General features: G+C 49.6%; 1 protein-coding gene and 1 long non-coding RNA gene across 6 annotated transcripts in view; one reads left to right on the top strand and one right to left on the bottom strand.

The window, feature by feature from the left end:
• The window catches only part of ITPR2 (inositol 1,4,5-trisphosphate receptor type 2), a 536,564-nt gene extending 522,071 nt beyond the window's left edge, over nt 1-14,493 (top strand). For 2 of the 3 annotated variants that reach the window (XM_051850872.3, XM_051850873.3), the window contains 2 exons: nt 10,024-10,185; nt 11,630-14,310. In XM_051850872.3, coding sequence (XP_051706832.2) covers nt 10,024-10,185; nt 11,630-11,716 — 249 coding nt within the window. In that variant the 3' untranslated portion in view covers nt 11,717-14,310. Of the gene's footprint in view, nt 1-10,023; nt 10,186-11,629 lie in introns of all 3 variants that reach the window. The other variant, XM_089304708.1, reaches the window with a different exon arrangement.
• LOC149124755 (uncharacterized) lies at nt 6,312-11,619 on the bottom strand. Of its 3 annotated transcripts, none has more exons than XR_016213615.1 (3): nt 10,310-11,619; nt 9,112-9,252; nt 6,312-7,763 (listed from the first exon to the last, which is right to left on the bottom strand). It is a non-coding gene; the product is annotated as an uncharacterized LOC149124755 (long non-coding RNA). The 3 variants fall into 3 exon arrangements; XR_016213617.1 differs by lacking the exon at nt 10,310-11,619 and adding an exon at nt 9,947-10,083; XR_016213616.1 differs by lacking the exon at nt 10,310-11,619 and adding an exon at nt 9,728-10,017.
• Nucleotides 14,494-16,236: the final 1,743 nt, after the last annotated feature.

Raw genomic sequence — 16,236 nt, 5'->3', positions numbered from 1 at the left:
TTGGAGAAATCCCCAAGGTTTCCTCCTATCCTTGTGAGACTTGCAAATGCTCCTACTTCAGATCCTTTGCAGAAGAAAATGAATATCTACTTCTCATAGCGAGGCCAAGAGATAGTAAATTAAGAGATTAAAATACAGAGGCTAGAAAATAATCTTAAAGAAAGTCCCAAGAAGAACCCTGCAGATCTGGTGGATTTAAGAGCTGAGGGCAGTGGGAGGAGGGCAGGTATTAAGACATTGCTTGGTCTCTGCTATGGCCCGGGAGTGCAGTGGAGGATGGCCCAAGTCCTTGGGCCCTGCACCCGCATGGGAGACCAGGAGAAGCACCTGGCTCCTGGCTTCGGATCAGTGCGGTGCGCTGTCCGCAGCAGCCATTGGGGGGTAAACCAACAGCAAAGGAAGAACTTTCTCTCTCTCTCTCACTGTCCACTCTGCCTGTCAAAAAAAAAAAAAAAAAAAAAAAAAGACACTGCTTGGGAAGACCTGGTCCCCTCTCAGAGTGCCTGGATTTGAGGGCAGCTCTGCTCCTCCCTCCAGCTTCCTGCTGATGCGCACCCTGAGGAAGCAGCAGGTGATGGCTCAAGTACTTAGGGCCCTGCCAACCATAGGGGAGACCCCGATGGAGTTTCAGCTCCTAGCTTCAACCTGGCCAAGCCCCAGCTGTTGTGGCCATCTGGGGAGTGAACCAGCTTATGTGATTCTGTGTGTGTGTCTGTATCTGTCTCTCTGCCTTTCACATAAAATAGAAGTGAATTGAAACTTTTTTAAAAAGAGTCAACAGAAAAATTAAGACAGAAGTTGGAAGGGGAGTGATGGACCGTCAGGAAACCCACAGGAGCCCCTTAGAGTCTCCTCCGATGTCTGCACTCTGTTTCTGTATTTTTCATTTGTGGTCAGAACGTCTTGCACTGAACACTTGCATAGGAGCACCAGCAATCAGGTCTGGGAGAATCCCCGGCAGGCCTCGGGCTCCTGGTTCACTTCTGGCCCGCTGGCCGGCAGGCCTCCCCGTCGCTCATCTGCAGGCTTCCCGGGTCCCTGTGCCTTTGACTGCCGGGTTCCAGTGCCTGGCGTTCCCCAGGATGGCCTCTAGGAGTCAGCAGGTCTGTCTGGGGCCCAGAGTAGGCCTGGATGCTGAGCTCCTTTTCCCGGTCTCTCAGCTTCTCACCTGCTTTCTGCCGCAGGTTGGGTCCAGGCCCAGCCCCAGGGCCTCCCTGCAAGCCACATCGCAGGTGCTTGCACGGAGTCCTCCCACTCTCCATCTCCCCCCTGCCTAGCAGTCCTGCTGCAGTCAGTGACCAGAGCACCCGACTGCCTCCCTGCTCTGAGCTGCTGTTGGTCTGGGCTCTCCTGGCCTTGCCCAGCTGCTGACCACTCCCTCTTCTCTCTGTGGCTCCATCCCTTGGTGCCATGTTGGCTGGGAACAGACAAGACTCCACCATGAACAGATGTAGAGGAAAATGGAAGCCAGGCTTCATGCGGGCAGAACCCAAGAGGAACTGACTGGCCAGACGTCGGTACCACCTGGGGGCAGCCGGGGCTACTGCTGTGTGCTGGGGTTGGCCCTGGCTTGGTAGCATTCCCACAGCTGGGGGCCACCATGAGTGGAAGAGACCTGTGCTGGCCCTGCTTGGCATTGCTTGTTCCATGCCAAGTCCTTGGCCTCCCCGTCGCTCATCTGCATTCTGTGTTAGGGGTGAGACCAAAAGGGAACTCACAAACCATTTCCCTTCCCAGTGCAACACGGACCCCCTGCTCGTGGGCAACAGGCAGTTCCTACAAAGGGGGTAGGACGAGGAGAGGTGGGCCAGGGAAGCAAGTTGAGTTCCCCCAGGCTGTGGTCTGAGCTCACAGCCCCAGTTGTCCTGGGGGATAAGACCAGCCCCCCGCCACCGTGGGCACAGTGCTAGGCGGAGAGGATTTCATTACACTTGAATCAATACCTGATTTTCCAGTTCACTTCCCAGAGCCCTGCTTTCCAGACTCAGTGCTGTTCCAGCTTGCCTGGGAGAGGCGGGCCTTGAAGAGCAGTTTTCTTAAACCTCCCGAATAACCTAAGCGCCTACCTGGCATGCAGCCTACCCTCACCCCTCAGGAAGCCCACCACAGCCCTCCTTGGCCCCTGTCCAGACCATCTCCCCCACCAGTCTGGAACCACTCTAAGGACACGGGTCTGGTCTCAGGAGTCTTTGAAACTCCACAGCTCAACACCGGCCTGCTACGCCATAGCTTCTTCATCAGTGTTGGAACCCTTGGGCCTGCTTCTCAGCTGAGAGCAGCCTTGGTCTGCTTTGTGCTACTGGAACAGCATATCACAGACTGGATCCTTTATGGTGAATGGCAGTTCACTGGCTCACGGTTCTGGAGGCGGGGACAGCCCGGACCAAGGAGCCAGCATCTGGTGAGGGTCTTCTTGCTGCGCCATAAATGGTAGAAAGGCAAAAAGAAGTCGAGAGAGGAAGAGGGGGCTGGATTGCCCCTTCTCAATGAATTCACCCCTCCATAAAGGCACACATGCCGCACTCCACCCTTACAACCTTCCCACCTCTTAAAGGCCCCCCCTTTCAATGGCAGTCAAGTTTCCAAGAGAGTTGGAAAGGAAAGGAACATTCAAGCCCGAGTGGAGTCCACACTGCCTCTGTCAGTCCTGCTACAGGAATGAGTCCTCAAGTCCTGGAACACATTTCTCATGGAGTACCGCTTCTTCTTCTTCCTCTTCTAGAATGAGTGGCCAGGATTTTCACTTATTTCTCATTCCAGGGATGGACGTTTAATTTCAGAGAACACTGCAGGACCCTTCCTCTTTGACCTGCAGCCCCTAACATTTGTCCAACAAGAGACTGTTCCCCATCTTTCCTTCCTCGTGACCCCAGGTAGTGGAGCCCCAGGGAGAGCCAACCTGTCCACTCTCCACCCAGAGCAGTGCCTGTCACGTGGGTGCTCACGAGGAGCTGGGGAGGAGCCAAACCCCAGTATCGCGGCAGTCCCTTCAGTGTTGGAGATAAGGCCGAACCTGCCCTTCAAGGGTTGGCGCGAGGCTGCGAAGCTCATGGCACCTACAGGAGCTGAGCAGCACTGCTGTGGGCCACAGGAGGTGCTCCCTCACCGAAACGATTGCTCAATTCAGAAAGAACCCTTGTTCCCAGTTCCTTTCCTAGGACTGAAGTTCCAGGAAAGCAGGGCTGGTGTCTTTCCCCCAGGGACCTCCTGGTAAAGTAAGGAGGAGTTGTGTTGCGAGGGCCCCCCCTTGAAAGCCGTCTCTGATGTCTTCAGACCCAGAGTGCAAAGAGAGGCAGGCAGTGGGTCGCGCTGAGGCTGTGGGAGAACGGTCATCCTCAGCCCGGGAGGATTGAAAGGGAATTTTAGAATGGAAAATGCAATATAAATCCAAGGCATACAAGAGGATGGCACCCGAGGAAAACCTAGCAGATAGTTTTGGGAGCACACACCTAGGCACAGTAACATCTAGGAGCAGGAAGGGAGGTGTCTCTGTCCAGCAGGCTGTCAGTGTTCCACTGTAACACTTGGGACGCCCCTCGGGAGGGATAGTGCAGAGCCTTCTACCGAACTGCAGGAGCTGCAAGTGCTGGTGCATTTCCGTATCTTTACGTGTGTCTATGATGTGAGGCCTGCAGGGCTTGTGTTTCTGATTCTCAGTAACTGAGCTTTTAGCATATCCTAGAAGAGGTAATCAAGGGATTCGAGTTCCTGGACTTTGTGTTGGGAGACTCACAAGAGTCTTTGTTTCCTTTGGAAAGTTCAGAAGCCCATCCTTGACCATACCCATTAGTCACTGAGGTCGTCCAGTGTGGCAGAAGCAGCACGAGATTTCCAGTTAAAAGGGGTGGAAGCCAAAGCCTGCTTTAGTCACGTACAACACCCCATGACCCAAGTCTCCTCTTGCCTCAGTGTTGTCGTCTGTACAGTGGGGGTGTTAGCTGTCCTCCCTTCTGGCATTGTTGTGGGTATTGGTCGCAAGGTCACTGATGTGCCTGACACGTGATACAAAGTCGAGGGATGGGATCTGTGTCAGGCCAGTTGCTGTTGCTGTGGTTAATAACTTGGTCACGTGTAGAGAGAAGCTCACAGTCTCGGAAGCCGGAAGGCCAGGATCGGGTGTCCCCATTTGTTTCAGTGTCTGGTGAGTACCTCGTGGCAGATGGTGTCATGGCGGAAGCCGCGTGACCAGCCTCCCTCTACTGACTCATCCTGCAGGAACTGAGCTCCCACAAGCACGACCTTCAACCCTTCCAAAGGCAGTGCACTCGGTGACCAAATGGCCTCTCACCAGGCTCCTCCCCTGAGACTCCCCGCCTCCCACCATCTCCACGCTGCAGACCAAGTATCCTACACATGGCCATACATATTTTCTCTTTAGTTTTCCTACCAGCGATTCAGTGTGGACCTAGAGCTAAACTGAAATGACACGAGACAGCGTCTCCAATGTTTGACTCACCAAAATCAATCTCGGGACTTCTTAAACTCTGATGTGGAGAAAAATTGCGCTCTTTGTGTTTTTCTTGATACTTCAGCAGGGACGGATCCTGTCGGAGCCGCCCTGCCCTGTAATATGGGAGGAAGAACTTGTCCAGCAGTGGCGGTTGTGTGCAGGAACACTGCTCCTGTCGTGTTATGAGACCTCCCAGAAACCTGCACTTTCTAGGTTTCAGGCTGGGCGCTCGTCATGTGCTGGGCTTGGGCTATGTGGCTTCAGGATTGCGTGGAGCCTAAATGTGTGTTTCTGTTTGCTCATCTGGTAAGCACAAGTCTTCTCTGAGAAACGTGATGTTCAAAGCTTTTCTTGGATTCGTAGCTTACAGAATGAAGAGCTGGAAGAGATGTCAGCACCACCTAGGGCGGCATTCTGGCTTGACAGATGAGGAACCGTGACTCAGAGAAGAAGGCTTTCCCCCCTTGTGTCACGCAGTTAGTTTAGGGCTGAATTAAAACCAGAATCCAGGTATTCTGATTCCCACATTGGTGCTCTGTCCCACAAATGGGTGGTCATGTTTAAGAACCAAATATGAAACACAGCCCGGCTCGTCTTTGAGTGACACCGACAAGCTAATCATTTTATCAAATAATTATAAAATTAAATAGGGCAGATGCATCTGACCACTGAAATGACTATTTGAAGAGTTTTTAAATGTATACCTCTTGATCTTCTAGTCGTCCAGAAAAATACACTAGTAGTCGTAGTTAGAGATAGCAAGAGTTACAGTTGGCATGCTTTAATGTGTCCTGAAGGACACTGGTTCGTCTCAGAGCGATGCATTTTAGAAACATTGAGAAGCTCTGAATTTCTACTCACCAAGTTATTAGGGTCATACATTGTAGCCTCAGAGTCTAATAGTTAATCCACAACTTCCTTCAGTTTATACTATCCAGTGGTCAAATATTTTCATTCCTGATGAAATCAGGAAATGATTTCATATTGACTCACCAAAGTCAACATGGGATCTAATAATCGTGTTATGATCACAAGATGTACATAGCATATATGAGTACACTGAGGAATAACAGAGCCAATCAGACAACTCTGTTTTGTTAAAGGGCAAACACATCGCAGCCACGTGGTGCGGAAGTGGTGTCTTGTTAACTGGTAGCTGCTCTCTCTGTCTATCCCAAGTCCCTTGGCTGTGCCGAGGGTCTAGGGTTCACCTGTTTCCTTACCCTGCTAAGGATGAGCCTCCACAGAAGCCTTTACAACAGAGAAGGGAACTTCTGGGTGCTTCTTTGGGAACTGTTTTTGGTAGAAAAGCATATACAACATTCCAAGATCACCACTCTATTTGAGATAATTTGGGGGGAAATAAAGTACCTTTTGCACTAATTTTTGAAGAACAATCACTGGTGAAATTGTTATGAGTCAGGGGGAGATCCCTGCCCACTAGACTTGTTCCAGGCTCTTGCCTCCAAGCCTAAAAGAATTCAAGGAGGAAATATAGATAAAGGGGAGCACACAATAAGATACATTTAAAGACAAAAGGAAAATGCACACTCAGATGGAAGTACAGACAACCTCAAGAGAAAATGAGTACACGGTTTTTTTTAAGATTTAAGATCTTTTTATAGGATGGGGCGATACCTGGGACAAGGCATAATTGAATATATAAAGGGAGTGGAGTTTGGGGTGGGTTGCAGTACCTGCAGGGATCTCTAGGAGTTTTGATGGCGTCTGGAGATGTGTGGCTGCAGAGTATGTGTTGGAATCCAAGAAGTGTCATGGTGTCTGTGCATGATGGGAAGTGAGGCTCAGGTGCATGATGGGGAATGGGTGTGCCAAGCCTGCAGCCATGTTGAGTCAGCATGGAAAGGGGTGGGGTTTGGATAGTGCCCTCTTTGGCTCCCTCCCTGCCTACATCAAATCTGACTTTTGAAGACCTCTTTATTCAAAGAAAGAGGACCAAAGACAATTCATTTAAATTGGTTTCTTTTTTCCTATGGTGATAAAAAATGTAAAGCATTCATTGTGGATCCCTTAAAACTTAAAGAACCATAAGATCTTATTCAATACTGAAAAAAAAACTTTTCAAATTATGTTTTCATTTCAGATTAGTCAGCTAATATATAATAGTAAGGAGAAATGAAGCAAGCAAAAACAAAGGGAAAACCTGAGAAACAAGCAAAAATAGAGAAGGAATGTGAAAGAAAGGTTAGAAAAAACAAAAGAGGGTTAGAAGAGAGGAGGATGTTTAGGAGCTAAGTGAAAGGGCAGCAGGACCACAGTCTCCCCCCAGCACTTAAGCGGAGCTTGTCGCTGCTTCTGGCGTCCTTTGGTTGACGTCTTGCCTTGTACATACATAAACTACAAAAATGTCATGAGCAAGGTTTAGCTTCCTATTGATTCCCGATAGCTAGCACGGACGCAGGGATCATAAGAATTATTAAGCAAATAGATGGGCCATGGAACACATAAAGAGAGTGAAGGAAAGCGAGCCCCCTGGCCCAAATGGCTCTGTCCATGATCCACCGAGAGCTGCCGTTGTTTCCTGAAAAGCAAGAGACTGAGGAGTGGGCCGATCCCAGCCCTGCAACGGCAGTTCTATGACGGCAGTTTCACCAGCCCTCGCCCCTGTTCTCGTTGGCAGAGTGACAGTGTGCTAGGCACTGGAACAACACTTTTTCCTCTGTTTCCTCTGAAAACTTTCTCAGAGTTGATGTTTTCCCCTTGCCTCCCTCCCACTGGGCGTCACCGCGTCACCGTGTCACCGGGTGGCCGCTCATCCCAGGCCCAGTCATGGGATATCGGTGCCTTGGCAGCTCCCCTGTGACGCATGAGCGTGGACCAGCTTGCCTCTCCTGGATGCTGCCTTCCTGTCTCTGCCAGGAGGAGCCCCTCCTCCTTTGAGGACCCTGGTGGCAGCTGCCTACTTTGTAGTCCTCCCCACCCCTCTGTATTAAGGGCCCTCAAAGAGCTTCACCAGGAAATCTTCACAACATGTCACAAAAATGCATTTGGCCCATCTTCTCCTCGCTGCCTTCTGGTGCTTCCGGGCCCTCGCTGTGCGTTCTTTACAGACCTCAGCCCCAGGCTGTCCACGGGCTCCTCATCCGCCCTGACTCCTGACTTCCTCAGGGTGACTTCAGGGCTCGTGGGCACAGTTCATCGCAAGAATTAACTTCCTCAAAATCTGTGGTTGTTTTTATTGTGGTAAATACACGTAACATTCACCATTTTCCCATTTTCGATGTTTAGTTTTGTGGCGTTAGATATATTTTGTTGGTATCTATTGTTGTATAACCATCACCACCTTCCATTTCTGTAAGTTAAAAATTGGTACCCATTAAACACTGACGCCTCAAGTTCAGTGTTATTTACTGTATTTAAGACACTCTCACCCCACACCGCTCATTTTCTGAAGTTTTTCTACCTTCAGAATCTTTAATTTCCATATTCCATTCTCTGTCTACAGTCTCCTGTCTCTACAACCAGAATGCAGACAGATCTGAGTTGGAAGCCCAGCTAATCCACTTTCTGACCTGGGTTTCATCTGTTAATTCGGTTAATAGGTAATGCTGTGGATAATACAGAAACAAGGCAGATAATGGAACCTACATTCATCAGCTCTTTGACAGGATTAAGAGCTTACAGAGTGCTTAGGCCAAGTCCATTCTTCATCCTCCTACCGGCCCACAGACTGGTGTTCATCCCCACCCCTCCATCTTTCTCATGCCCTTCCCAGAGACACAGAACCTCTGGTCAGTCCAACTCTCTGCCTTAGGAGCACATCCACCAGATTGGGAGAACATGGTCTTCACTGTGGTCAGGCAAGGCCTGGTCTCCCACCCTGCTGGACCCTCTGTGCTACCCTACAAACATTCGATGGGTCCCTCTTTGGTTTCCTCTGCCCTCTCCCACAACAGCTCCATCTGTCTGCCCTGTCACTGCCCCAGTGGTCGTGATCTGTCTTCTGTGCTCTGGTAGACCAGAGGTGTTACACACAGTGGCGTGATCAACCATGCACTTCCCCAGAGGTTCTGATTGGGTAAGAGGTGTTAGGGTTGGAATCCACAGCTTTCACAAGCAACCCCAGGGACCAGCGTGCAGGCCACCGTCTGTGGACAGCTATCCTAGCCAAGAGCTCCCGGAGAGCAGACAGGATCTTATCTGGCTTTTCTTCCCTAAGTGCTTGACAATAGATGTTGAAGGATTGATTGAATGAATCTGTCACTATGCACTTCAGAGTAAGTGACTGTTCCCTTTTGAAATGCTAATTAACTACAGCTGTTTAAATGCCATTTCAAACTCTTCAATGGGTTTTCTCTTTAATCCTTTATCAGCCCTTTTCAAGGCACTGGGGATAGGGAACTAAAAAGAACTTGTTACTCCCTGACCCTGCAACAACGATAAAAAGCCAATGTCAAGGCCACCAGTGAGACCGGGATGGCAGCCCTGAGACACATATGCTGGACCTTGCCAGTATGCAGTGGGAAGGGCAAGTGCTCTGACCACCCTCGTGGTGGGAGCCCTGCAGCTCAGGTGGCTGGAGCCACTTCACTGGACTTTCCTGGGCTGGAAAGAATCTTAAGCAAGAAACTTACTGCCAGGCCAACAGGGCCAAGGTGCCTAAGAGAAACAGGTGGATAGATGGGGATAGACAGGTTCACCTGGTCAACAGTGGAACGCTTTCCAGGCCCAGCTCTGCCACTCACGAACTTGGGACTTGGATCAGTAAATCCTTGGAGCCTTCTGTTTCCTTATGGTAACATGAGGACAGTGTGATAGACCTTGCAGGGCTCTTCTGGGAACTGAAAAAAAGCAATCTAAGTAAGCATTCAGGCAGAGAGTTCAAGACAGCTGGGTCCCTACCTTCATGGAGGGGACATATATACTGGTGGGCTACCTACAGTCAGTCCACTTAAAAACACAGAAGGGTATAACAAATAAAATAAATAAATAAATAAATAAAAACTCAGAGTGGGTAGCAGCTACTCCCACTGAGGAAGTTCAACTCTGACTCTTCACCTAGTTGCAATGCAGTGTTTCCTAAGGGGACAGAGTAACCTGGGCCGCGCTTCCCACTCTGTCTTGTTGAGTGGGGCCCAGGGACAGGCGGGGCTAGGGGTGTGGGAGGGAAACTAGCATGGGCGGCTGGCACGGAAGCCTGTCTTTTACCACCCTCCTGCTCTGCCACCCTTCTCTCTGCCAGGGGAAAGACAAACAGCTCATGCCTATGGTGTACCCACACACGTGGATGCGCCCTCCCCAGCCTCCGGCCCCCACCTCATCATTCGTCAGGATTCGTGGGATGCCCACAGGGAGCTGTTGTCAATTCTGCCTTTCCAGGACCTCCCTGGAAGTCCATAGCAAGTCTGTTCCAGAACTGGAGCTTCTCCCACCCTTGGAAGAGCCATGTGTAACCCTTGCTTCATTCCCACCCCTGGCCAGAGAGGGGAAGAGCGAGCGCTGAGACTTGACTTTAGTGTTAATAGCCGTGAACACCTGTAAACAATCTGGATCGGCCTTCAGGCCCCTCCCCACGCTCACTTCCTTGTTCCTGCTCATTTAATTGCTTTCAGGAGAAGAACCTGGACTGGTTTCCTCGGATGCGAGCCATGTCTCTCGTGAGCAATGAAGGGGACAGCGAGCAAAACGAGATCCGGAGCCTGCAGGAGAAGCTGGAGTCGACCATGAGTCTGGTCAGACAGCTGTCGGGTCAGCTGGCGGAGCTCAAGGAGCAGGTCAGTGCGCTGGGGGCCGTGGGGCGGGGTCGTGTGGGATGGCCCAGCACCGTGTGGGAGACCTGGAGCCTCCTGGGAGCCACAATGTTACTGGTAAAAGAAAGACTGAGACCAGTCAACTTACATCTGAGTTTACTTGGGCAAGAACATCTTCCGAGAAGTGGGCTGAGCCTCCTGACCAGACACGGTTCCCAGTTCTGACCCTGGCTGTGTGGTGAGCTGCTTTTATAGGCAGACAGGCAGGAAATGACGTACAGAGACAGCCCGGTTGGCACAGTCCCTTATTTGGGCATAATCTGGCCGTCCTCAGCCTGTGATTGGCTGAGGGTCTGGCTGCTGGGGTTGGCCGAGACCAGTTGCTTAGCTACGAGAGTATCCTGTGCCTTTGGGCTTCAACCTGCCTGCGCGTCCTGCTGGGTCGCAGTTTGCTACACACAGAGATCCCTTTGGGCCAACTCAGGCTTGACGTCCAGAGGCTGGTTTAGGCCAGTTCGTTCCAGTTCAGCGTTATCCGCAGAGGTTTACAAACTCCAATAAGGAAACCCCACACTGTGCTGCAGGACCACGTCTCAGCAAGCGGGGCGTCAGCTTCCCTGCCCCTTTGTGGAAGGAGAACAGCAGCCAATGACAAAATACAAGGAGCTGGATACACTTTTTGATGATAATAATAAAAAAATCATACTTTCTGCCCCGAAAGCAATTCTTAAACTCCTGGGAAAGACAGATCGTCGTTAGTATCTGCCACTTCAATGCTATAATCGACCCCTTCATCATATAAAATTGTTAGCATTCATAAAAATAATAGTGTGCCAACACCGCGGCTCAATAGGCTAATCCTCCGCCTAGCGGCGCCGGCACACCGGGTTCTAGTCCCGGTCAGGGCGCCGGATTCTGTCCCGGTTGCCCCTCTTCCAGGCCAGCTCTCTGCTGTGGCCAGGGAGTGCAGTGGAGGATGGCCCAGGTGCTTGGGCCCTGCACCCCATGGGAGACCAGGAGAAGCACCTGGCTCCTGCCATCGGATCAGCGCGGTGCACTGGCCGCAGCAGCCATTGGGGGGTGAACCAACGGCAAAAGGAAGACCTTTCTCTCTGTCTCTCTCACTGTCCACTCTGCCTGTCAAAAAATAAATAAATAAATAATAGTGACAGTAACCGTGGCAACTATTAAAGTGACTGTGGTGGTGGTGCTAACTATGTGACAAGCAAGCTCTGTTTTAGAAAGAACCCTGGGTCCTGTTTCCTAACCATAACCCCAGGGAAGGGGGTTTGCTCTTTTCCCCTGTTTATGAAAATTCACTTTTTAACAAATCCCCCCCTTTTTGGGAGGGGAGAAATCTGTCCCATGTGAGGGCGGACAGTGGGTGTTGGGGAAGTGCTAACCCAGAGCCGTTGTGATGCGCGCTGCAGAGGGAAGATCAGCTGAACGCGCTCTCTCTCTTCCCCAGATGACAGAACAAAGGAAGAATAAGCAGAGACTGGGCTTCCTGGGGTCAAACACAGCCCATGTGAATCATCACATGCCACCACACTGATACCATGGGGAGCCGTGACCGGCCTTCGAGCAGCGGCCTGCCTGATCACGGAGCGGAGGAACAGTGCCTATTGTTGGGAAGTCACAAACAGCCAAGTGCCAAGATGCGGAGCGGTTTCGCTCCGAGAACAATCTGTAGCTGTGTTCTCATGGTTGAGAAGACCCAGGCTAAAGTGCAGCCGCTCGACAGCACACAGCACACATTCTTAAGGCAACGTGAAGCGACTTGCTCAGGAGGCTGCAGTGGGTAGGAAGAGGCAGGGAGAAAGACGGGGCAGCCAGGGCTCCCTGCTGCTCAGCGGAGAGCGGTCAGCTTTGTCTGAGCACCGACTGCAACCCCCATGCTGCTGCGCTGATTGGAATTTCTCTCTTTTCCTATGGGTCAGTGTACAGGAAGTCCCACTTTGGTGGCTACGTTTTGCTCAGGCGAATACCAGGAAAGATTAAAAATGAGCATTGCAAAGAAAACCGCTAATGCTTCCAGCCTGTCGCTGTCGCAGGGCAACCCCTTTATTTATAACGTGGAACACAGTGGACTCGCGCTTCGGAGCTTGTGCCCGGCGTGCTGACAGCGGAACTGGACTGTGGCTGCTTCCTCCCAGTTTCTCATGGGCCCTGGGAGAGTGGAGCACAAAGGCAGATTTCCATGTAGCCTTGTTAAGACCGTGTTTTGAGTCATGTGTAGGCTAAGCTTGTAAAAGATTTGGGGGAAGAAAAAGCCGACCGCCCCAGGGAAAAATTTTTTTGAGAACATATGAATGCCGTTAAATTATATTGAGATTAAGAAATGAAAATGCTTCACAGGGACAGGAAATCCTGAAAAGCTTGTAACAGTGGCCTTCCCATCTATAAAGGTGGAGTGAAAGCTGTTTGAGTCATGTTTGCTGTGCTTAAGGAAGCAAATGTTGGTATCCTACTCCTGCACTAGAGGGGAAAAAAAAATCCGAGAAATGTATTGAATACTCAAGGAAATGCAGCATTTCGATTGCATATTTAACACTGTGTTTGGAAGGGCTTTTCCAAATGTAAGATAAAAATCTCTTGCCCAAATTGTTTTTCTGTTAAGTCATGCACTCAGGATTTGTTGAGGGAGAAAATAGCCTGACATGGTCAGATTGTTCTTAGAGGCGCTCCATCTGGGGTATTAGAGTGCCCCACAGAGAGAGAGTGCAAGTGTTAGGAGAGGTGCTCTGTGGAAGGGGGCCAATCCCAGGACCCTGGGCTCTGGGAGATGCTTTGCAGGTTGCCCGTGGAGTCGCTACCGCATCGAAAGGTTCAGTGATTACCGCCACGGTTTAAGGTCCACTGCCGGGTGCTGTGAGCACTGTCACAGCTTTGGGACTGTTGTAACATGGTTTAAGTTATTGGGTCCTAAAAGTCCCAAGTCAGGGTCTGAGTCGAATATAAAGGAAACCTGAATCAATCCTTCTTCCATGTGGTTACAATAGAGACTCGGAACCCAGCTGTCGGAAGGCAGAGAAATGAAGTTCTGAGCCCAGTCTCTTGGTTCTCCCCCACCCCAGTACCTCCCCAAAGGAACACTCTCTCACTGTGCCCTGACAGGTAGCTGAGCGATCCCGGTATCCACGACGCAAAGATGCTGAGAGATTGTGGTCTGCCACATGCAGCACAAGCCTTAGGGTGTAACAGGCTTTCAGCAAGTACGGGAGAATATTTAGCTGTCACTCAATTATCTTTAATTCTTTTAGGACAACTTGAAGCCATTTCATCTATTTGTTTTTTTAAATGGCTTCACCAAAATCAACGTTGACTAAAGCAGCCATTTTTAAGCTACAGAATTATCATTGGTAGTTATGGTAATAGGTAAAAAAAAAAATGCATACCTTAAAGTATTTTATTCAGGCAGAGTTTTGTGGATAGGGAAAAGAAGAAAAGAGAACAAAGAGATAGGTAGTAAATAATGAGCCTTTTCAAACAGAGGAACCTGTCTCTGTTTTAGTCCAAACTGAAAATGTTTCTGAGGTCTGAACTAAAGGTAGAGAGGATACACGGATTTGCACAGATGGGAGCACCCTGTCTCTCAGATGCTGAGCTCTCAGTTTTCCTGACACTGTGAGGGTTCATGATATGGGGAAGAAGCCATCGGATCTGTACCTGCCATCTGCAAGGGACCTGCCGTCTCCAGCCATTGCACAGTGGCCGCTCACTGTGCCACAGCCTCCTTTCTCCTGTGGGAAATACCCCGAAGATGTCGCATTTCACCAGACCCTTGATTCTTCAACATTTAAACTGTTTCCAGTTTTTAATTAAATGTTTTTAGTGCCTCTTTCTTTCCTGCCTAAATGCTTGGAGATTATAAATCTAAATAAACAAAAACAAGCAAACAAAAACAAGGCGCTTCCAGGACATTGAGTTCATGGTGGGGATGATAATAATGGGGAAACTTGACGTTGGCTACAAATTTATATTTTGTTATGTGCACGCTCATGTTTATTAATACAACTGGACTTTTTGGCCTAGGTGAGTGTCAATCCTCATATTTATATAGTGATATTAAAATAAGTACAATCATCTTTGACTTTGTTAAGGGAGATTTTAACATATTTAGCTATTAAAATACATATTGGCTTAAAAGTGTCAATTTCTGCTGAGTAATATTTTTAGTTTTAAAGGGTTTTTGTTCTTCTTTGTGTTCCATTCTGAGGCTAAGGAGTTTAACACAAATACATGTGTGTTCTAGATTAAAATAGCATTTCTAGATGAGAAAATGCTTGTATCACATGGGACTGTAATACTAATAAATTATATACATGCAAAGATTTATCATTTCTGCCTCTTAGAAAAATAGCTTAGAAAAGGGCTTGTTTTCTTGGATGTTGACATTTTTTTCTGTTAGTAAAGAGATTCTTGATATTATCAAGGGGTTATTTCATTCAAGCTGGGACTAGCTGTGTGCTTATTCCTATATTCTCAGCTCACAATTCGGTATTCTGGCTGCCCCTTTTAGTTTATGATTGCTTTATTGCAAAGATCGTGTGGTATGGCCCAGCCCCAGGACTGAGAATGAACGGAGAGAGTGGGGAGTAGGTGAACATGGGGCCCTCTGCTTCCCAGTGTGCTGAGTAGGGAACAGAGGAGCTGAGCTTAGGGAATGGCAGACAAGGGCTTAACCTCCAGCGACCCAGTAGGTTGGACATTGCACGGCTCAGTGATGTCACGGGTTCCAGACACCAGAGTTGACCCATGATATGCAGAGCACAGTACTTTGTGGGAAAACAATCCTAAGATGATACGTACCCTGTAGCTGTTCTTGAAGCTACATGGAATAACCAGTCAGCCCATTCTAACCCACAGGCCCATTCCAGAAGCTGCGATCTAAGACACATGCAGAACAGAGGGAGCGGGCGTCTGCAGCACCCACACAGACGCCCACAGCAGCCAGGAAGGGCACCTCGTGTGCAGCTCTGCTGTGCACGCCAGACATAGGAGTGAGGAGACCATGGTGAGCTATTTCCAAAACCCGACAACCAATTCCAGGTTGTAGAAAGTGTGCAAGGCTAATTAAAACCCTCCAGTCACTCATTTGCTCCCGTCTCTCAAATAGTTGTTGATAAAGCTCTCCCGTTTAGTCAAGGAAACACACAAAACCAAAACAAGCATAGAGCCCCACTGCCTGTGAAAATCGAGACATCTGACAGCAAATCTGGGCACTGGCTCCCAACTGCAGTGTTTCTGTAGCCTTGAATAATTTATGAAATTATCATGCCATCACGTCTCACGTCGCCAGGTAGATTTTGTTCTTTGCCTGCAGTAGAAGATTACTATACTTGCCTCAGCAAACATGAACCCAAGGCCACATTTTTAAGTTAATATTAATGAAATTGGGTATGTGTGACTCTTGTATGAGATATGTTGAGGGCAAAATTCATTTCTTGCCATGTCTCTAAATAATATCCTCCTTGATAGGAAAAGGTGGTGATGGTATTACTTCACGTAACAAGATGAGGGGAACAGGAATGTTGGTGATTTGACCCACACTGATGAGCAGACAAGAGGGAGCGTTGTGCCGGGGTTCATTCAGACTCCCAATTCACAGACACCTCCTGGTCCTCCTACGTTGTGTCTAATACCCTGGCTGACTCCGTGGGCACAGGCCATTTGCTCGTCTCCGGTTTCCTGGTTTTTCACACCCACTGCTAGTTCCTTGTGGAAGAGACCTGAGCATGCCACAGCTGAAGTCCACCCAGGGGCGCGAATCACATGCAGTCTATGAATAGAATTCTTTGCTCATATGGGTTTTTTCCAGGGTGCCACAGTTCCCTGAAGCGGTGTGGCAAGAGCTGTTTTTGCTTGGTTTGGGATCAGAGGAGAGGCTGGGGGAGGGCAGCGGACCGTGAGTTCCTCTTCCGGTGAGAGTCACTGCGCAGAAGGGCAGCAGTGGGCGTGCACGTGGGGCGCAGGGTGGTGGATCCGCAAGTCACCCTGACCCTCGGCAGCCACAGGAAGTGTTCAGAGGCCGGGTCCCAGACAGCAGCCGTGGGCCAGAAGCCCGCGTGCTTT

Source organism: Oryctolagus cuniculus, chromosome 9, assembly GCF_051225735.1.
Source record: "Oryctolagus cuniculus isolate XC-2025 breed Fujian yellow rabbit chromosome 9, ASM5122573v1, whole genome shotgun sequence".
NCBI lineage: Eukaryota > Metazoa > Chordata > Mammalia > Lagomorpha > Leporidae > Oryctolagus > Oryctolagus cuniculus.
The sequence above is the reverse complement of the archived record's forward strand: the minus strand, read 5'-3'. Positions and strand labels throughout refer to the sequence as shown.